The sequence below is a fragment of the Loxodonta africana genome, chromosome 6 (assembly GCF_030014295.1).
Source record: "Loxodonta africana isolate mLoxAfr1 chromosome 6, mLoxAfr1.hap2, whole genome shotgun sequence".
Classification (NCBI taxonomy): Eukaryota; Metazoa; Chordata; class Mammalia; order Proboscidea; family Elephantidae; genus Loxodonta; species Loxodonta africana.
In genome coordinates, this window is record NC_087347.1 from 36,204,382 (window position 1) to 36,227,838 (window position 23,457).

Here is a 23,457-nt window from a genome sequence, read left to right on the forward strand (position 1 = left end):
CTTGGCACAGACAAGTGAGTACTTCCAGTGCTGCATCCGTTTGTTGAAACATCTCAGTTGGTGTTCCGTCAATTCCTGGAGCTTGATTTTCACCAATATCTTCAGGGCAGCTTGGACTTCTTCCTTCAGTACCATTGGTTCCTGCTCATATGGTACCTCCTGGAATGGTTGAACATCAACCAATTCTTTTTGGTATAATGACTCCTTGTGTTCCTTCATCTTCTTCTGATGCTTCCTGCGTCATTTAATATTTTCCCCATAGAATCCTTCACTATTGCAACTCAAGGCTTGATGTTTTTCTTCAGTTCTTTCAGCTTGAGAAATGCAGAGTGTGTACTTCCCTTTTGGTTTCCCATTTCCAGGTCTTTGCACTTGTCATTATAATACTTTGTTATCTCGAGCTGCCCTTTGAAATCTTCTGTTCAAATTTTTTACTTCATTGTTTCTTCCTTTCGCTTTAGCTTCTCAATGTTCAAGATTAAATTTCAGAGTCTCTTCTGACATCCATTTTGGTCTTTTCTTTCTTTCCTGTCTTTTTAATGACCACTTGCTTTCTTTATGTATGATGTCCTTGATATCATTTCACAACTCATCTTGTCTTTGGTCATTAGTGTTCAACAAGTCAAATCTATTCTGGAGATGGTCTCTAAATTCAGGTGGGATGTACTCAAGGTCATACTTTGGCTGTTGTGGACTTGTTTTAATTTTCTTCAGTTTCAACTTGAACTTGCATATGAGCAATTGATGGTGTGTTTCGAAGTCAGCCCCTGGCCTTGTTCTAACTGATGATATTGAGCTTATCTCCATCCACATCATTAAGGGTCGACTCTACTTTGAGGAGGTAGCTCTTCCCCAGTCATCTTTTGAGTGCCTTCCAACCGGAGGGGCACATCTTCTAGCACTGTATCAAACAACATTCTACTGCTTTTCATAAGGTTTTCACTGGCTAAATCGTTTCAGAAGTAGACTGCTGGGTCCTTCTTCCTAGTCTGTCTTAGTCTGGAAGCTCAGCTGAAACCTGTCTACCATGGGTGACCACACTGGCATTCGAACACTGGTGGCATAGCTTCCAGCATCACAGCAACATGCAAGCCCCACAGCGCAACAAACTGACAGACACCTGGGTTACACATACTTAGAATGAAAATTACAATCTGAAAATATGGTTACTTTAAAATGTTTACTACCAATATCCATCTTTTTGGTGAAACACATGCTAGAGATTGATTCACAAGAACATATTATAGTACATCCCTGTCATTCAGTAGCATCACTAGGGTTGGTGTCAGTAACTCATGGTGTCATCCCCCCCCCCACACACCATGGACTTCCACCCGTACCAGACCATACAGAATCCTTGGAAATGTTCTTTGTACTGATGTTATTTGTAAATTGTAATTCCTGTATATTAGTCCTTTTCCTTTAGTTTCTCCTTCATCCTCAAAAAAGTTAATGGTATAGGTTCACAAATACTAATTACCACAATATTGTAGCTAAAACACCAGAAAATTTGACACAATCAGCAACTTTAAAAACACTGGCAGCAATGAAAACGGCAGTTAGTGCTTGTAGGATATGCAGATGAAACCACATGATTCAAAGTGTCATTGTAATTGGGTAATAATGACAACTCTTACTGAAGGACATTAGAAGTTCAAAAAGTAAATTGGCATAGAATTTTAGCCTTGTAAATATATTGATACATGTAAGCTGGGGCTACTGTATGGTTTAAAGTTAAGAAAGGTGTGTGTCAAGGTTGTATCCTTTCACCATACTTATTCAATCTATTTGCTGAACAAATAATCCTGGAAGCTGGACTGTATGAAGAAGAATGGGGCATCAGGTTTGTAGGAAGGCTCATTAACAACCTGCATTATGCAGATGACACAACTTTGCGTTCTGAAAATGAAAAGGATTTGAAGTACTTACTGATGAAGATCAAAGACTACAGCCTTCAGTATGGATTAAACTTCAACAGTAAGAAAACAAAAATCCTCACAACTGGACAATAAGCAACATCATGATAAATGGAGAAAAGATTGAAGTTGTCAAAGATTTCATTTTACTTGGATCCGCAATCAACATCCACGGAAGCAGCAGTCAAGAAATCAAATGATGTGTTGCGTTGGGCAAATCTGGTGCAAAAGACCTCTTTGAAGTGTTAAAAAGCAAAGATATCACTCTATGGGCTAAGGAGTGCATGACCCAAGCCAGGGTGTTTTCAATCACCTCATATGCATGTGAAAGCTGGACAGTGAATAAGGAGGACCAGAGAACAATTAATGCCTTTGAATTATCGTATCGGCAAAGAATATTGAATATACTATGGACTGCCAAAAGAACTAACAAATCTGCCTTAGAAGAAGTATAGCCGGAACACTTATTAGAGGCAAGGTTGATGAGACTTTGTCTCACATACTTTGGACATGTTATCAGGAGGGATCACTCCCTGGAAAAGGACATCATGCTTGGTAGAGGGTCAGTGAAAAAGAGGAAGACCCTCAGTAAGATGGATTGACACAGTGGCTGCAACAATGGGCTTGAGCATAACAACGATTATGAGGCTGGCACAGGACTGGGCAGTGTTTCATTCTGTTGTACAAAGGTTCACTATGAGTCGGAACCGACTCAATGGCACCTAACAGCAACAACAAGCTGGGCTTGCGAAAAATGTTTTTGTTGTTATAACTAACTGCAGGGATATTTTTATAAAAAATAATAAATTTCTGCTGAAACACTGCACAAAAATTTTATAGACAGTCAGTTTGCCGTCACCCCTCTGACCATGACATTTGGTACAGTCCACACCGCCTGCACCTGCCCAGTGATGTCACCGCTGTCATTTAACCCATCTTACAACCTTCTCCTTAAACTTACCTGTAATGCTTGACACAATTAAGTTTACAATAGATAAGTTTTGAATTTGTGTTTGTAATGTCTTAGTGTGTTGGGGGTTCCAAGACCACCCTACGCTTGATGATTCACTGGAAGGGCTCACAGGACTCAATATATAGTTATATTCATAGCTATGATTGATTGTAGTGAAGGTATACAAAGCAAAATCAGCAAAGGAAAAGGTATATGGGACAAAGTCCAGAGAAAACCAGGCAAGAGTCCTCTCCCAGTGGAGTCACACCGGATGCATTCATTTCCTCCAGCAATGAGTTGTGACAACACGTGAAATGTTGTCTACCAGGAAAGCTAATTAGAGACATCAGTGCCCAGGGTTTTTACTGGGGGCTGGTCGTGTAGGCACCTTCAACCTAGCACATACCAAAATGCCATACTTGCAGAATGAAAGCAGATGTTCAGCATAAACCAATTGCTTGCACAAGCTGTTTAGGTTCAGTGAGTCGTTATTATCAGGGAATGGTGGGAAGCCTTCCAAAATCCAAGTTCCTGGAGCCTAACAAAAGGCCAGCGTTGCAAGCAGGCCTAAGTGTTATAGCCTCAGGCCTTCTATGTTAACTCTTTTCTGCATAGTCTACCCGCTTGGTCCAGGCATCTTTTCAGCAAATTATTATCAGTAAGATCCCACACAGCAAGGTGAAGCCAACCTGCAGTATTAATCTCAGTTATGCTCTTTAACAGCCCTAGATTTAGCCAGTTAAAACAAATTCCACTAACCATAAAGGTTTATCTTATAAGGCCAGGTGACTTCCTCAAATTTCTGTATTAACCTTTTTTATCTGGCCTGAGGTATCAATTCAAGCACAGCACAACTGTTGCCAGTAAGTGGAAGTGACCTGAAAGCCTTCTAGAGCTGAGACAGTGCCATGACAGCAAGGTACACACAAAAAGTACAGTCTCAGAGGGCACATGGTACCCCTGGAAACAAAGAGTTTATAATTGTTAGGAAATGTGAGGACAATGTGTATTCTACTGGTGTTGGGTGAAATGTTCTGTATATGTCCGTTAGATCTCGTTGGTTTATAACGTTGTTCAAGTCTTCTATTTCCTTATTAACCTTCTGTCTAGCTGTTCTATCCATTATTGAAAGTGGGAAGATTGAAGTTTTCAGCTATTAATTTGAGCTCTGTATTTCTATCTTCAGATCTGTCAAAGTTTGCGTCATATATGTTGGGATGCAGTTGTTCGGTGCATATGTTTAAAATTGTTACATCTTCTTAGAGAATTGAAACTGCTATCAATATATAGGGGCCCTGGTGGTGCAGAGGTTAAGCATTTGACTGGCAACCAAAAGGCTGGCAGTTCAAATCCACTGCCACTCCTTGGAAACCCTATGGGGAAGTTCTACTCTGTCCTGTGGGGTCACTACGAGTCAGAATCGACTCAACAGCAACAGATTTTTTTTTTCATCAATACATAATGCCTTTCTTTGTGCCTTCTAGCAATTTTTTATTTAAAATCTATTTAGTCTAATAGTGTAGCCACCCCAGCTCTCTTTTGGTTTCTGTTTTCATGGAGTTATTTTTTTCCTCTCTTCACTTTCAACCTATTTTTGTCTTTGAATCTAAAACGAATCTCTTGTAGACAGTATACAGTTGGATCAGTTTTTTTAAATCCATTTGCCAATCTCTGCCTTTTGATTGGAATGTTTGATTCATTTATATTTAAATAATTATTGATAAGGAAGGACAACTTCTGCCATTTAGCTATTTGTTTTGTGTATCTTAAACCTTTTTTGTCCCTCATTTCCTCCATTACCACCACCTTTTCATACTGATTTTATATTTGCCCATGTAATGACTTTTATTAGAGATCTTTATTTCTTTATACAGCTTTGAATTATTTTCTAGTGTTCTTTCATTTCAAATTTCAACCTGAGGACTTCCTTTACAGTTTCTTGTAGGGCAGTTCTAGTGGTAGTAGACTCCATTAGCTTTTGCTTATCTGGGAATGTCTTAATTGCTCCCTCATTTTTGAAAGACTGTTTTGCTGGATATAGAATTCTTGGTTGACAGATTTTTTTCTGTCCTTCAGCCTTTGAAATATGTCATCCCACTGCCTTCATGATTTCTGGTGAGAAATTGTTGCTTAATCTTATTGAGGATACCTCATACAAGACGAATTGCTTCTTTCTTGCAGCTTTCACGATTCTTGCTTTGTTATTGGCTTTCTACAGTTTGGTTGTAATGTTTCTCAGCGTAGATCTCTTTGAGTTTATTGGAGTTTACTGAGCTTCTCGGATGTATAGTCTTATATGTTTGATTGAAGTTTTTGGTTATTCTTCAAATACTCCTGCTGTTTTCTTTCTCTCTTCTCCTTCAGGAGCTCTCATAATGCATATATTAGTCCACTTGTTGGTGCTCAATATGTCTCTTAGGCTCTGTCTTAGGCTGTGTTCTCTAGAGGAGCAAAACCAGTGAAGCATATAGACAGAGAGAGAGAGAGATTAATTTCAAGAATGTGGCTCACACAGTTGTAGAGGCTGGCAAGTCCCAAATCCATGGGTCAGGCATCAAACTGGAGGGTTCTCCTGACTCACGTGGTTGCAGGGGCTGATGAACCAAAAATCCACAGGTCACATGGTAGGCTGCTGGCTCACAGAGCTGTGGGAGCTGGTGAATTCCAAAATCTGCAGGTCAGACATTAGGTTGCTGACTTAACATACCAAGAACTGGAGGTCAGAGGATGATGAGTCTGATGCAGGATCAAGAAGGGGCGAACTTTGCCAGAACATCCATATATGTTGGATCCAGGCCAAACCCTTAAGGAAACTCCCCTTTCAACTGATTGGCTCAAGATCACAAAATAGAGTATGATTATATAATACCTACCAAACCACTGAGAATCATGGTCTAGCCAAGTTGACACATAACCTTAATCATCACAGGCTCTATTCACTTTTTTCATTCTTTTTCTTTCTGCTCTTCAGACTGGATAATTCCAATTATTCTATTTCCAAGTTCATTGATTCTTTTTCTGCCTGTTCATACCTGCTGTGTTTTTTTTTTTTTTTTTTAACTTCAGCTACTATACTTTTTGGCTTCACAATTACTGTTAACTTTTTTATAATTTATGTCTCTTTATTGATATTCCATTAGCTCTTTGTCCATATTTTTCTTTAGCTCCTTGAGCATATTTAAGTCAGCTAATTCACAGTCTTTTTCTAGTAAATTCAATGTCTGGGCTTCCTCAGGGTGATATCTACTGCTTTATTCTGTTCCTTTGAATGGCCTGTCTTTTCCTGTTTCCCCATCTTCATTGTGATTATTTCATTGAGAATGGGACATTTGAATATCATAATATAGTAACTCTGTAAATCAGATATGCCTCTTTTCTCAGAGTTTGCTGGGTGTTTTGCTGATTGTTGAAGGCTGCAGTAGCCTGTTGGTTTAGTGACTTTTCCAGACTATTTTTGTAAAAACCATATTCCTCAGTGTGTGTGGTCACTGAAGCCTGTTCCTTTAGCTCGTGTTCAACTAGTGTTTTAACAGAGATTTCCTTGAATGTCAGGAGTTAAATAAAAAAGATAAAACAAAACAAAATTAAAAACAACAGAAAAAAAAAAAAAAACTCCTCTCCCAGTCTTTACAGATTGGTTCTTTGCTGGGACATTCCTTCAACACCTTACCCATGCTTCCTGTGAACCATGAGGCTTATGGTTTTCTCAGGTCTTTTCTGAGCATGTATCTTGCTGCCCTAGGTATTGCATGGCATTCTAAATTCCCTCAGATACATACTGCTTTTGAATGCCCGAATTTCCCAAAGAAACTGTCTCCCTGGTTTTTCCTCCCTGACCTTAGGTGGTCTGTTGTATGTCTCAACCATACTCTTTTGCCCCAAGCAGCTATGAGTTGATCATTTGTTCGTGTTTTCTAGCTGCGCCCAACACTTTTTAGCCCCGAATGAGTTCTGAGATAGGTGAAACTGATAAGAACTCCCTACATCCACCTTCAGAACAGACAATCACAATAATTTGTGAATATGGTCTGCTATGCAGCCTCCAGAACCAGGGACCAGAGTCCCACACTGGGATCACAAGCTATTGTCTTCAAGACTACTGCCAACTGGGGAGGCGGTGAGGTACAGGTAAAAAGAACCACAAAGCTTTCCTGCCTTTTTTAAGTTGCCCTTTCCTTGAGTCAGTGTTCCCTTAAACGCTGTAAACCTTCGACTGTTTTTCGGAATTCTGGCAAAGTTGTTTCTGACAGTTTCTGCTTGTTTTTTGATGTTTTTGTGTGTGGGAGGAGGGAGATTGGAGCTGCCCACTCCCCCATCTTTCTTACCTCTTAATCAAATAGATGAGCTTTTGATGAGCAGAGATAGGGGAAGGAACCAGGGTGACTAAAGGCAAGAAAGTACATTGTAGCAAATAATTCCAAGGAAATAGTGGGCCTTTAAATGTCATTTGAGCCCAGTTTGGGGGTCTTTGAATGCTAATTGGGTCTTGTTATGTGCTATAAAATCAGCTTAGTTTATGTAATCTTAAACATGTATTTGTTTGTGTAAATGTTTTAAAATATATCAGACGTGGTATTTCAGTCAATTGTGTGACTATTTCTAATATTCAAGATCAGTGTTTGTAATGGTGTAACCAGTATGAATTATCACATTACATACATTTACTTGATGATATTTGCATAATTCAGTTTTTGCCAGTTGGTGATTTATTCATCTTTTCGTTCAATTACAGTGATTTGCAAGGAGTAAGAACAAATGCCAAAAAGGATGGGAGTGACTGGATCCTCAATGGGAGCAAGGTGTGTAAAGAGGGGCTTCTATAGCCCTTGTCTCCAGAGTCATGCCATAGGTAATAATGTCTCAAAGACTACTCATTATTGATTCTGTCAGACACAGGGACATACACAAGAATTGAGTTTACTTATTCTGAGACATCAAGAAAGTTACAACATTTACATTACAAAAACTCTGTGATAGCGTCTTCCATTTTCTATTTTGCGTGTCCCCTCATTAAAGGCAAAAGTTGTTTTAGCTTTCATACAGCCGTCATCAAACCAGACAAGGTGAAAGTATGGCTCACATTGCCAAATATGGAGCAAACACGTGAAAAAACTTTGTGTTGATGAGTGGTTGGGGAAAAAGGCTTTCTCATAAATGTCAAGAAGAGTACCAAAAGATCCTAGGAGAGAAAGATACCACTTATAAAATTTGACAACCCATCAGTCCTTCAGAAGGAGCCCTGGTGGTGCAGTGGGTAAGCTGTCAGTTTGCTAACCAAAAGGCTGGTGGTTTGAAACTACCAGCCACTACATGGAAGAAAGATGTGGCAGTCTGCTTCTGTAAAGATTTACAACCTTGGAACCCCTATGAGGCAGTTCTGTTCTGTCCTGTAGGGTCACTATGAGTCAGAAATGACTCGATGGCAGTTCATTCCTTCTGAGGCTCATATCAACCCAATGATAGAACGGAAGAGTCCCTCCAATTAAGGTTACAAATAGGCTCAGAAGTAAATATATCCCTTAGAATATAAACTCCATGAGGATAGATGTTTTTGACTGCCTAAAACTGTGTCCAGTATACAGTTAGTAAATATTTATGGTTGACTAAGTGTTAAGTTAAAGATTGAAGTTGTCAAGGGGTTCATTTAATTGGATCCACAATCAACACCCATGGAAGCAGCAGTCGAGAAATCAAAAGACACATTGCATTGGGCAAATCTGCTCAAAAGACCTTTTTAAAGTGTTAAAAAGTAAAAATGTCACCTTAAAGACTAAGGTGCACCTGACCCAAGCCATGGTGTTTTCAGTTGCCTCGTATGCATGCAAAAGCTGAATGATGAATAAGGAAGACCAAAGAAGAATTGATGCATTTGAATTATGGTGTTGGCAAAGAATACTGAATATACCATGGACTGCCAAAAGAACAAACAAATCTGCCTTGGAAGACATAAAACCAGAATGTCCCTTAGAAGCAAGGATGGCAAGACTACGTCTCATGTACTTTGGACATTTTATCAGGACAAATCAGTCCCTGGAGAAGGACATCATGCTTGGTAAAGGAGAGGGTCAGCAAAAAAGAAGAAGACCCTCAACAAGATGATTGACACAGTGGCTGCAACAGTGGGCTCAAGCATAACAGTGATTGTGAGGATGACACAGGACTGTACGGTGTTTCGTTCTGTTGTGCATAGGGTTGCTATGAGTCGGAACCAACTTGACGGCACCTAAAAACAACAAAAAGTGTTAAGTGAAAAAAAATGTTCATTTTCTGCACTTAGGAAGTCTTTCCAAAAATGTGTTCTAAAGCTCTGTGAAGGACTAGTTTCCGTTTGTTTTATTTTTGAAAATGGTTTATTTCCAGTTAATCAGAGATTAATACCTTTGTATTTGCAAAATCACCAGCTTGAATTGCTATAGAAGTTTCTAAATGCTCTCAATCTCTGTATTTATACTGTCAAGGGGTGGTAACAGTTTGTGGACTGGCATCCCCTGTGGGCCACATTTTGAGCCACTGTTTTCTAGTAAATATTTCATAACCTAGTTTCATAATTATTAGAAAAATAATACCTGTGGTCAAATACATTTGGAAAATGTGCACATCTTCTCAGTCTTTGATATGCTGATGTACATTGTCAGTCTCCCAAAGCATGGTATATTATATTTTATGCCCTAGGAAATTCTCTTTTTATAGGTTATTTTGAGTGACTGGTGATCTTGAAACATACTTTAGGAAAGATTAGTCTGAATTATTCATCTTAAGGATTATAATAAGCTGGTGCTTATTCTAATGTGTAATTATTAACTCCTTGCATACAGAGGGTGTGTTTGGCCAAAAGTGAAATGGGAACCCATTCTCCCATGACTCTGGCTTTCTAAGCAGGCCGAGTTTCCTCAGTTATGGTCTTGTGTGAGAACCACTCAGGAGAGGTACCATTTAGTCTGCTTCAAAAACTCTATTAGAAATAATAAAAATTGAAAGCAAGCAAAAGTAATGGAAGTAAATATCATTGGGTGAGTAAATATCAATGTCAATAAGATGAACTAATGTGCAACCATTAAAATATCAACATAGAGTTTGTAATAGCCCACGCCAAGCCCAGTACCATCTGTAATAGTACAGGAAAAAGATTACGTTAACATTAAGTGAAAAGGTTAGGATATAAAATGCAAATACAGAATAATTTGAACTATATTAAAAGAAAAAAGACAAGGAATAAATGTCACAATGACATTTGTATGGTGGACTAATAGAGGATTTTCTTTTTCTTTCGTAACGTTCCATATTTCTTATACTTGGATAGGGGACAAAGAGAGGTATAAAGCATGTCTTAACAGTTGTAGTCTTCCTGAATTTGCTTTCTCCCCATCATAATTTGCACATGGACCTGAATTATGGCATATTATAGTATGTTTGGGGTTTTGCAGGTATTCATCACAAATGGCTGGCTGAGTGATGTTGTGATAGTGGTTGCAGTCACAAATCGTGACGCTCGCTCCCCTGCCCATGGCATTAGCCTTTTTCTGGTGGAAAATGGGATGAAAGGATTTATCAAGGGACAAAAGCTGCATAAAATAGGATTAAAAGCCCAGGTAAGTCATAATAAATCATACTCAGGTAATGAGTTTATTATCACTGTAATAGATGCCTCACTTACCTAGAGAATATACGTGTGGCACAATCAGCCTTTCTACAGTGAGTTCCTGAAATATGCTTTTCAGGGATTTATTCCACCATTTACACCACAGTGGCTCTTCCTGGTGGTCAGTAATGGGAGTGAACCAGGGCATTTGAATGTCTGCTTCAGAACTGGCAAAATCAGTTGCATGGTAATCGACCCTCTCTTTAGGAAATTGAGGAAAATTATGAACAGAAAATATTTTTCTTCTATGTGGTATATAGTTACCAAAAAGAAATTCATATTTAGTATGCATTGGAAATCCTTGGACCTGGTGGCATAGTGATTAAGAGCTTGGCTGCTAACCAAAAGGTCAGCAGTTGGAATCCACCAGCTGCTCCTTGGAAACCCTATGTGACAGTTCTACTCTGTCCTATAGGGTCACTATGGGTTGGAATCAAACTAATGGCAGTGGGTTGTTTTGGTTTGATTAGAAATCCTTAGTTCTCAGTACATAGATAACTGGACAATGGTAGAGCTAGAAAGACAGTGTATTATAGTGAGGTAGGCATAAGCTTTGGAATCAGACAGATCTGGGTTTGAATCCCTTGTTCACCACTTATTAGCTGTGTTAGTAATTAACCACTTCAACTTAGCTTCAGTTTTGTTTGGTTTTTGTTTTTTTTCTGAAATGGGAGTAATAATAGTCACCTCATCAGATCTGAGTTAAATGAGATCGTTCTCTACTTAATTCTGTGGTTTCTTAGGATACTGCTGAACTATTCTTTGAAGATGTACGCTTGCCAGCTAATGCTCTACTTGGAGAAGAAAATAAAGCCTTCTATTACCTCATGAAAGAGCTTCCACAGGTGAGAAATGTTTCAAGATTCCGTCTTTTTGAGTAAATAATGAACTGGGATAGAATAATATAGACTATAAAAATCCATGCATGCAAAACTTATGGTCTAGCCAATTATTTGAGTAGAACTTAAAATTGTAAAAAATAAGAATTTTGTAGGCTAGATGAATCATTGAATCAAAGCGGATAAAGTGGATAGCAAAAGTAAGTGTTTGGGTTCTGATTCCTCCTTGGAATGGTTTTAGGTTCTTAACTATAAGTCGTTTACTTCTTTGAAAGAAAATGTCAGAGAAGGCATTTGGCACATCTTGGTAATAACCAAATCAAAGGGGAAAAGATAATATGTTCAGACTGAAAAGCTTTAGCCACAAGGGTCAGTTCCTTCATCTGCCCTTTTGGAGTTTAGGTTCATGGGAATCATTGAGCCTCAAATGGCAATAAAAGGGAGTATACCTCCTTGGTGACTGCCATGGCATGGACTAAACGTGGAATTAGGACAAGGGCCAGGAACGCTGGCATGGAAATAGGATATGATAAGAGGGGGTTAAAGTGACTAGGGGTACTTTTGCACTAACAGGCAGAATTTAAACTGTGGACTTTAAGATGTTGATTTCCACAGAGAGATTAGGACATATGGTACACAGAGATCAATAAATAAAAATCAACTATGGAATTGCTTTACTCATCTATAAACGAGAGAGAAAAGGGGGTATTAAATAAATGATATATATTGATATGCAATAAGGACAGCTTTAGAAAGTTATTCTTACAGATATGTCAAAATAATGTCATAAATCTCTAGATTTAAAGAGTTAAGAAATAAATTAGCCTCGAAGAGTTTTATAAGGATTATTTATGGGATTTATTATAATTGAAATCATGAGATAGTCACTTATATGATGTGAATAATGTTCGGGGCCTAATTTTTGAGTTATAGGAAAGGCTATTGATTGCTGACGTGGGAATTTCAGCCAGTGAATTCATGTTTGAAGAAACCAGGAACTACGTTAAACAAAGAAAAGCTTTTGGGAAAACAGTTGCACAGATACAGGTAAGCTCATCGTCATGGTTTAGTAGTACATATCAATTTGCTCATCTGAAATGGGTCTAGGCTGCACATAAATTTGGGGTAATTTTCATTTAGGTGGCATTAGAAGCCATGGAAGTGGGTGAGAACATCTTGAGAGAGGCTTTGGAGAGTAAGACAAGAAGTGCTAGGATAGAGTCCTGATTAAAACTAGAAGATTTAAAGGTGACGTAGGAAAACAAGAGCCTGCAAAGGAGGCTGAGACTGAATAGCTAGAAAGGAAAAAGAGAAAGAGGTGAGAATTGTCACAGACGCCAAGAGAATGTTTCAAGAAGGAAGGATTGGTGCCAAATGGTGTTTGGATGGAAAAGAAGATAAAGCCAAAGAGTGTCCGTTGGATATAATTATATGGAGGTTATATTGGTGACTTTAATAAAAGCTGGAAGTGGAGGAGTGAATGGAAATGAGGGAGTAGAGACATGCATGGCAGCCAACTCTTCCCTGAGTTTGGGTATGAAAAGTAGTTGAAAGAAAGGATGGTAATTGAAGAAAGGAAAGAATTTGGGGGCTACGGGAGATATTTGGGGGTTTTTAATTTTTTTCTTGTTAGAATGAGAAATCATGGAGTATATTTTAATACCTAGAGAAAGGTTTTAGTAAGATGAAGACAAGGACTATATCAGTATGGAAGGGATAGTCAACTGTACATCATCTTTGAGAAAGTGGGAGAGTGTGGGTGCTGAAGCAGATGGAAGGATAGGTCTTTCCATTTCAATGGGAGAGATCCTTCCTCTATGGTAACAGGAGGAAAGGAAGAAAGATGGGTATGAGTTCAGTCAGATATGTAGCTCTCTTGGTAGAAAACTACAAAAGTTCCTTTCTGAGGCTTCTGTTTCCTTAAATAACAATAGAGAAGGTCAATTCTTGAGAGAGAGGTGAGTGAATGTGTCCAAGGAGAGAGAGGAAGTTTTGAAATACCCTCTTCAGAGTGAGAGACTGAACCAACTAGAGAAACACAGTAAGGCAATTGGCAGTAGTGAGGACCTAGATGAGGTTAGTGATCATGAACATATAGTGGTACTTTTAACTTTTTTTATGTCATCTTTGTTAGAAAGGTTCAGCCGCCCACGTACAAGAGCAGAGAAGGTGAATGATTGTGTTTATTTAAGGTTTGGATTTTGTCAGGAGGCTTAAGTTATTTCCAAAAGAACTCAGTATGTGGTGGCATAAACCTGTTGCCGTCGAGTCCATTCCGACTCATAGCGACCCTATAGGACAGAGTAGAACTGTCCCGTAGGATTTCCAAGGAGCTGCTGATAGACTTGAACTGCCACCCTTTTGGTTAGCAGCCGAACTTTTAACCACTGGACCACAGGGGCTCCTATATGGCAGCATAGTCACCAAATATGGAAATTAAATTTTTGACTCTCTAGTTTCTTGTTATAAAGTCCCTGGATGGCATAAATGGTTTGACCTTGGCTACTGACCAAAAGATTGGCAGTTTGAACCCACCTAGCAATGCCTGGCAGTCTGCTTCCATGAAGATTACAGCCAAGAACACCCTATGTAGCTCAGTCCTACTCTGTAACACGTGGGGTCACCAGGAGAGCCAGGATCAACTTGACGACAATGAGCTTGTTTATTTTTGTTTTGTTTTGGTTAGTTTCTTGTTAGCAGAACAGTTTATAAACAATGCAGTCATCAAATTGGTGAAACATTTTACAAGCGAAAAACCTGGAGTTGGAAATTTATTTGAAAAGTCATAAGTATGATGACTTTGATCGAAAGGTTTTGTGAAAGGTTAAGGTCGCGAGATGAAACACCTTCGTAACTTTTCAGGACCAGCGTAGACATTAAGTTCGGGCATGGTTCAAATCCTAGCATAGCGATTTGAGTCTCTGTGGTCTAAGCAAGTTGTATTCTCTCTCAGAAGTCTTTCTCTTGCCTGTAAGACATGTGTAATGTGAGCTGTTACCTCCTAGGTTGCTGTGATGATTCGATGAGATAATACACGTAAAGTGCTTAGAATATTGCTTAGCAGAGTAAGCACTAATTAAAGTTAGTAGTTATTTTTTTCTCCTTACAAAATGTCTTGCTTTATTTTGTTCCAAAAAATGGAGCCTTTTTATCAACTTCTTGCTCATGTTCTGGATCTTCTGCCTGTCATTTTGGGAATAATTTCCTATCTATATGTTAACTTTTTCCATCCTATAAAGATTTCTTTACCTCCTACCTTTCCTTATTGTCATAACATCTAAAAATAGTTATTCTGAGTCTGTGGAAATGAGGCACACACTCAATCAAGGAAAAAAACTAAAAAACAGTGACTTGCCAAAATTGTGATTTCCTTAAAAACAAAGATGTTATATTTTATATTCCCATAAATCAATGATGTATATATATCAGTGATTCTCAAGGGCTGTACTACCTGCACCCCTGAGGGGCATTTAGAAATGTTGGTGAGGGGAGTGCACAGTGACTGGGTGTGAAACAGGCATTAGTGCCCTCAGAGCCAGTGTTATTAAATGTCCGGTAATTCAGAGATAGCTTCATATGACAAGTACTCACAATGCAAGTAGTATCCAGCTGAAAAATACTGGCATACATGATTTATTCCTTTTTGTTTCGTTAAGCAAGTATTTATTGAGTGGCTTCAAAGGATTATTGTTGTTGTTGTTAGGTGCTGTCAAGTCGATTCCGACTCATAGCAACCTATGTACCACAGAACGAAACACTGCCTGTCCTGTGCCATGCTCACAATCGTTATGCTTGAGCCCATTGTTGCAGCAGCCCTGTCAATCCATCTCATTGAGGGTCTTCCTCTTTTTTGCTGACTCTCTACTTTACCAAGCATGATGTCTTTTTCCAGGGACTGATCTCTCCGGATAACATGTCCAAAGTATGTGGAACCAAGTCTCACTGTCCTTGTTTCCAAGGAGCATTCTGGCTATACTTCTTCCAAGACAGATTGTTCGTTCTTTTGGCAGTCCATGGTATATTCAATATTCTTTGCCAATGCCATAATTCAAAGGTGTCAATTCTTTGGCCACCCTTATTCATTGCCCAGCTTTCGCATGCATATGAGGCGATTGAAAACACCATGGCTTTGGTTGAGCCTTAGTCGTCAAAGTGGTATCTTTGCTTTTTAACACTTTAAAGAGGTCTCTTGTAGCAAATTTGCCCAATGTAATGTGTCGTTTGATTTCCTGACTGCTGCTTCCATGGGTGCTGATTGCGGATCCAAGTAAAATGAAGTCCTTGACAACTTGAATCTCTTTTCCGTTTATCATGACGTTGCTTATTGGTCCAGTTGTGAGGATTTTTGTTTTCTTTGTGTTGAGGTGTAATCCATACTGAAGGCTGTGGTCTTTGATCTTCATCAGTAAATGCTTCAAGTCCTCTTTGCTTTCAACAAGCAAGGTTGTACCATCTGCATATTGCAGGTAGTTAATGAGTCTTCCTCTAGTCCTGAAGCCAAGTTCTTCATATGGTCTAGCTTCTGGGTTTATTTACTAAGCATACAGATTGAATAAGTATAGTGAAAAGATACAACCCTGCTGCACACCTTTCCTGACTTTAAACCACACAGTATCCCCTTGTTCTGTTGGAATGAGTGCATCTTGATCTATATACAGGTTCCTCGTGAGCACAATTAAGTATTCTGGAGTTTCCATTCTTCACAGTGTTATCCATAGTTTGTTATGATCCACACAGTTGAATGCCTGTGCATAGTCAATAAAACACAGGTAAACACCTTTCTGGTATTCTCTGCTTTCAGCCAAGATCCATCTGACATCAGCATTGATATCCTTTGTTCCACATCCTCTTCTGAATCCGGCTTAAATTTCTGGCAGTTCTCTGTTGATGTACTGCTACAACAGATTTTGAAGGATTTTCAGCAAAATTTTACTTGTGTGTGGTATTAATGATACTGTTCGATAATTTCTGCATTTGGTTGGATCAGCTTTTCTTTGGAATAGGCATAAATATGGATCTCTTCCAGTCAGTTAGCCAGGTAGCTGTCTTCCAAATTTCTTGGCATAGATGAGTGTGCACTTCCAGGGCTGCATCCATTTGTGGAAACATCTCAATTGGTATTCCATCAATTTCTGGAGCCTTGTTTTTCACCATTGCCTTCAGTCCAGCTTGGACTTCTTCCTTCAGTGCCATCAGTTCTTGATCTTATGCTATCTCCTGAAATGTTTGAACATCTACCAATTCTTTTTGGTACAGTGCCTGTGTATTCCATCCATCTTGTTTTGAAGCTTCCTGCATCGTGCGGTATTTTACCAATAGAATCCTTCACTATTGCAACTCAAGACTTGAATTTTTTCTTCAGTTCTTTCAGCTTGAGAAATCCTGAGCATGTTCTCCCTTTTGGGTTTGTATATCCAGGTCTTTGCGTATGTCATTATAATACTTTACTTTTGTCTTCTTGAGCTGCCTTTTGAAATCTTCTGTTCAGCTCTTCTACTTCATCATTTCTTCCGTTTTCTTTAGCTACTCGACATTCAAGAGCAAGTTTCAGAGTCTCTTCTGATGTCCATTTAGGTCTTTTCTTTCTCTCCTGTCGTTTTAATGACCTGTTGCTTTCTTCATGTATGATGTCCTTGACATCATTCCACAACTCATCTGGTCTTCAGTCATTAATGTTCAGTGCATCAAATCTATTCTTGAAATGGTCTCTAAATTCGGGTGGGATATACTCAAGGTCATACTTTGGCTCTCACGGACTCGTTCTAATTTTCTTCAGCTTCAACTTGAACTTGCATATGAGTAATTGATGTTCTGTTTCACAGTTGGCCTCTCGCCTTGTTCTGACTGAGGATATTGAGCTTTTCCAGTCTCTTTTCACAGATGTAGTCAATTTTATTCCTGTGCATTCCATTCAACAAGGTCCACATGTTATAGTCACCATTTATGTTGTTGAAAAAAGGTATTTGCAAGGCTGAAGTTGTTGGTCTTACAAAATTCTATCATGTGATATCAGACATCGTTCCTATCACCAGGACCGTATTTTCCAACTATCAGTGCTTCTTCTTTGTTTCCAACTTTTGAATTCCAATCACCACTAATTATCAATGCATCTTGACTGCATGTTTGATCTATTTCAGACTGCAGAAGTTAGTAAAAACCTTCAATTTCTTTATCTTTAGCCTTAGTGGTCAGTGTGTAAATTTAAATAATAGTGGTATTACCTGGTCTCACTTGTAGACGTATGGATATTAACCTGTCACTGACAGCACTGTACCTCAGGATAGATCTTGATGATGAATGCAGTGCCATTCCTCTTCAAGTTGTCATTCCCGGCATAGTAGATCATATGATTGTTTAGTTCAGAATGGCCAGTACCAGTCCCTTTCAGCTCCTTAATGCCTAGGACACTGATGTTTATGCATTCCATTTCATTTTTGATGGTTTCCAATTTTCCTAGATTCATACTTCTTACATTCCATGTTCCGATTATTAATGAATGTCTGCAGCTGTTTCTTCTCATTTTGAGTTGTGTCACATTAGCAAATGAAGGTGCTGAAAGCTTGACTCCATCCATGTCATTAAGGTCACTCTACTTTGAGGAGGCAGCTCTTCCCCATTGTCTTTTGAGCGCCTTCCAGCCTGAGGGGCTCATCTTCTGGTACTGTATCAGACAATGTTCCGTTGCTGTTCATAAGGGTTTCACTGGCTGACTTTTCTCAGAAGTAAACCACCAGGTCCTTCTTCCTAGTCTGTCTTAGTCTGAAAGCTCAGCCAAACCTGTCCACCATGAGTGACCCTGCTGGTATCTGAATACTGGTGGCATAGCTTCCAGCATCACAGCAACATGTAAGCCCCCACAGTATGACAAACTGACAGATGCATGGGGGCTTCTAATGGTAGTTTGCTCAAATATAATTTGAAAGTATGAGCCTGAAAATGCACACTACAGGCTTCTAGCAACATGAAGTTCTTGATACCACTCTGTGACTTTCTTAACTCTACCCAAAAGGGGAATGATCATTTTCTTCTGAAATCCAACCACCACCACCGTCACATCAAAAATGTTTGTTAACATTACCAAAAATGATGAAGAGAAACCAGATAACTGCGAGCTCCTAAAAATCAAACACCTATGCTCATCTAAAGACTTCACCAAAAGAGTAAAAAGACCACCTACAGATTGGGAAAGAACTTTCAGCTGTGACATCTCCGACCAGCGCCTGATCTCTAAAATCTATATGATTCTGTCAAAACTCAACCACAAAAAGACAAATAACCCAATCAAAAAGTGGGCAAAGGATATGAACACACACTTCATTAAAGAAGATATTCAGGCAGCTAACAGACACATGAGAAAATGCTCTCGATCGTTAGCCATTAGAGAAATGCAAATTAAAACTACGATGAGATTCCATCTCACTCCAACAAGGCTGGCATTAATCCAAAAAACACAAAATAATAAATGTTGGAGAGGCTGCGGAGATATTGGAACTCTTATACACTGCTGGTGGGAATATAAAATGGTACAACCACTTTGGAAATCTGTCTGACGTTTTCTTAAAAAGTTAGAAATAGAACTACCATACAACCCAGAAATCCCACTCCTTGGAATATACTCTAGAGAAATAAGAGCCTTTACACAAACAGATATATGCACACCCATGATTATTGCAGCTCTGTTTACAATAGCAAAAAGTTGGAAGCAACCAAGGTGTCCATCAACGGATGAATGGTTAAATAAATTGTGGTATATTCACACAATGGAATACTACGCATTGATAAAGAACAGTGACGAATCTGTGAAACATTTCATAACATGGAGGAACCTGGAAGGCATTATGCTGAGTGAAATTAGTCAGAGGCAAAAGGACAAATATTGTATAAGACCACTATTATAAGATCTTGAGAAATAGTATAAACTGAGAAGAACACATTCTTTTGTGGTTACGAGGCGGGGAGGGAAGGAGGGTGGGAGAGGGTTATTTACTGATTAGTTAGTAGATAAGAACTACTTTAGGTGAAGGGAAGGACAATACTCCATACACAGAAGGTCAGGTCAACTGGACTGGACCAAAAGCAAAGAAGTTTCCAGGATAAACTGAATGCTTCGAAGGTCAGCGGAGCAAGGGCGGGGGTTTGGGGACTATGGCTTAAGGGGACTTCTAAGTCAATTGGCAAAATAATTCTATTATGAAAACATTCTGTATCCCACTTTGAAATGTGGCGTCTGGGGTCTTAAATGCTAACAAGCGGCCATATAAGATACATCAATTGGTCTCAACCCACCTGGATCAAAGGAGAATGAAGAACACCAAGGTCACACGATAACTATGAGCCCAAGAGACACAAAGGGCCACATGAACCAGAGACTTACATCATCCTGAGACCAGAAGAACTAGATGGTGCCCGGCTACAACCGATGACTGCCCTGACAGGGAGCACAACAGAGAACCCCTGAGGGAGCAGGAGAACAGTGGGATGCAGACCCCAAATTCTCATAAAAAGACCAGACTTAATGGTCTGACTGAGACTAGAAGAGTCCTGGCAGTCATGGTCCCCAAACCTTCTGTTGGCCCAGGACAGGAACCATTCCCGAAGACAGCTCATCAGACATGGAAGGGACTGGACAATGGGTTGGAGAGAGATGCTAATGAAGAGTGAGCTACTTGTATCAGGTGGATGCTTGAGACTGTGTTGGCATCTCCTATCTGGAGGGGAGATAGGAGGGTAGAGAGGGTTAGAAACTGGCAAAATTGTCACGAAAGGAGAGACTGGAAGGAGGGAGCGGGCTGACTCATGAGGGAGAGAGTAAGTGGGAGTACGGAGTAAGGTGTATATAAGCTTATATGTGACAGACTGACTTGATTTGTAAACTTTCACTTAAAGCACAATAAAAATTATTAAAAAAAAATGTTTGTTAAAACACCTCATGCCTTTAGCCCTATTCTTGCTGCTATAAAAAGTAGTTGAATAGACATATTTTCCATCCCCCTGGAAATCTGCGTTTCCTGTTTATGAACATCATGTTAGATTGTAACAAAGATCACCATAATATTCCCCAAACTGCCTGTATAGCTCAGAAAGCATGTGATTTGACATCTAACTATGAAGGAAATAGAAAGTTGCTCTCTACTTTTTTCCAACGGGAGAAAAGTGTGTTTTTTTTTAAAGTATTTATTAGTTAATTATATTTTAAATAATAAAAGGACAAGAACTGGTTTTAAATCCTTTTCAAAGCGTCGTTTTCTGCCAAAGGTAGTTTTCTAACATTGCACTAGGTGGCAGTAGCATTCTAGTTTCACAGGTATACTCTTGATACCAAGTAGTGTTTTCCATTATATAAACATGAATGTGTATGTCTCGAGATTCCTGAGGTTTTTTTAATCTTCCTGTCTCATATAATTAAGTATATTTGAATAATATTTTTGTAATTCAAACTAGGAATGTGGTGTCAGAGGAGATGAATGGCCAATACATGCCTACCCTTCCTATTCTGGAGCTGAGTGCCCTATGGTTCCAGTCATAAAATTGAAGTCGACCTGTAAATGTCATATTTTACTTGGCCAAATGTCATTTTATGATCATATAATAATTCAGTTTCCTTATTCTTTGTTATCCTTGAATTTTGAACATTTTGGGCCTTTCTGACCATTTAGATGGACGTCGTAAAATTTATTTTCTTTTTAGAATGCAATAGCAATAGTTATAGGATTTTTATTTCTTTTCATCCATACTCTCCATCAAAACCACTGCCATCAAGTCAGTTCTGCTCCTAGCAATGCTATATGACAGAGTAGAACTGCCCCATAGGGTTTCCAAGGGTGAAATCTTTGCAGAAGTCGACTGCAACATCTTTCTCCTGCAGAGCACCTGGTGAGTTCGAACCACTGACCTTTCTGTTAGCATCCACGTGCTTAACCACTGAGCCACTAGGGTGCCTTATACTCTCCATAAAAACCAAAACCAAACCCTTTGCTGTCGAGTCAATTCCGACTCATAGTGACTGTACAGGACAGAGTAGAACTGCCCCATAGAGTTTCCAAGGAGCACCTGGGGGATTCAAATTGCCAACCTTTTGGTTAGCAGCCATAGCTCTTAACCACTACACCACCGGGGTGTCCTATACTCTCCATAGTTGATGTCAATTCTCATGATTTTCCAGGGAATAGACAGCAAAACAATAAAATTCATATGTTAAATAATAATGATAGTGTCTGCTATTTATTAACTGCTCCCTATGTGCCAGGCACTTTGCTATGCTTTTTTTTTTCCTGCACAGCAACTCTATAAGATAGTACTATAATTATCCCCATTCTACAAATGAGTAAGTTGAGACATGGGGAAGTTAAGTAACTTGCGCAAAATTACACAGATGTCCTAACTTTGGAACCTACACTCTTATACGCTGTGTTCTCTATTTTTACTGCCAGAAGTTTCAAGTAAATAGATGGACCCTTTTCTTTCTACATTTCCTTCACCCTTGGGCAATGAAGTGACCATTTTTTTCTGTTGATATCTCTTAGTCATTTCCCATGAGATACTGTGCTCTTGAGTCTAAGGGCACAAAGTACTAGGGGAAGGAATAAAACCAGTTGCCATTGAGTCAGTCCAACTCATGAGGACCCTATGTGTGACAGGTAGAACTGTGCTCCATAGGGTTTTCTCTGGCTGATTTTTTAGAGGTAGACCACAGGTTCTGTCTTCTTAGGCACCTCTGCATCAACTCAAACCTCCAGCCTCTCGGTTAGCAGCTGAGCATATTAGAAAGGAATAGGAGAGGAAAAAAATCGGAATAACACTTCTTCCTTCTGTTCCTCGCTAAAGGGAATACCCAGTTCTTAAGACCTTGAGCATACGGTCGATTAACTATAAAAATTAGGTAGCAAACCTAATTTGTTACATTTTATTTGAATCATAATATACTAGAATGCAATTAATGATGTTGTTTAAATGAAATACTAGGCTACATAACCTCTCCAAAGTGTCTTCCAATTCCATAACATGATGATTCTAAGAATTTCATCATTCAGAACTCTGAAAGAGACTCTATCCCCTCCTCTTTATAACTTCAGGGTGATTTTTAAAAAAGATGTTAGCCACAGTGTTATGTACTAGAGAATATTAACAAATGTTAAAAATACTGCTAAGGGCATGTTGATCATTCACAAAAAGCACCATGCTCATAATATTTGGAACAATATTCGTTAGAGAGTGGTTTCAGAAAACACAACACATTCAGTGTCTGCAGTCAAGTGTAAAGGCCAGATCTGTTTAGTGACACCCAACTCAATGTTAAGAATATGTAAATACTTAATCTCTGTATCCCCCTGCCCCAGAGTAAATTATGTACTTTTGGAAGCATTAATTCTGTCAGACCTTTGGGCCTCACTGAATGCACTGAAGCAAGAATTCTAAGTGATTCCATCTTGGTCTGAAATTTAACTTCCGCTTCTAGAGTTCCCAGTGTTCACATAGGCTTAGAGATCTTGATTGTCTTGTATTGTAAATCAGAACCCAAAACCCACTGCCGTTGAGTCGATTCTCTTAGCGACCCTACAGGTCAGAGTAGAACTGCCCCATAGAGTTTCCAAGGAGCACCTGGTGGATTTGAACTGCCGACCTTTTGGTTAGCAGCTGTAGCTCTTAACCACTACGCCACCAGGGTTTCCTGTATTGTAAATAGTGCATAAATTTCCAAGCGTAGCATCATATGAGGGCAAAAGTATCTCCAGGTTCACCAGATTACACCAGGTTTACCAAATTAAGTGTTACAGAGAGTGTCATTGAAGTAAGCTAGGAGTAGACTTAATATTTCATTTCGGGATTTTCATGGAATATGTACTCAAGTATTTCCAATGTATAGAGGAGTATTTCCCCGCTTTTTTCATTTCTTATTCCATCTGTAGATTTTCTGTGAAGAAATTTGGATGTGTGGGTAGGAGTAAAACTCTGTGATGATTGAAGGAAGAGATTTGGCCCAATATAATGAACACAGAGGGAGATAGAAAAAGGGAAAGGATGAGAGAAGAAGAGAGTCTTCATGGAATCCAGCGTGTTCTGGATTAGAGTTCAAGATATAGAAGTGGAAGGAGTGTGATCCCAGCCTTCTCA

The 23,457-nt window shown here is 39.1% G+C and overlaps 1 protein-coding gene across 3 annotated transcripts in view; it reads left to right on the forward strand.

Annotated features, from left to right (window-relative positions):
• ACADL (acyl-CoA dehydrogenase long chain) overlaps window positions 1-23,457 on the forward strand; it is a 77,310-nt gene that overhangs the window by 25,654 nt on the left and 28,199 nt on the right. For all 3 annotated transcript variants that reach the window (XM_023541864.2, XM_023541865.2, XM_010602198.3), the window contains 4 exons: window positions 7,601-7,667; window positions 10,293-10,457; window positions 11,251-11,352; window positions 12,280-12,393. In XM_023541864.2, the coding sequence (XP_023397632.2) occupies window positions 7,601-7,667; window positions 10,293-10,457; window positions 11,251-11,352; window positions 12,280-12,393 (448 nt within the window). The remainder of the gene's footprint in view (window positions 1-7,600; window positions 7,668-10,292; window positions 10,458-11,250; window positions 11,353-12,279; window positions 12,394-23,457) is intronic.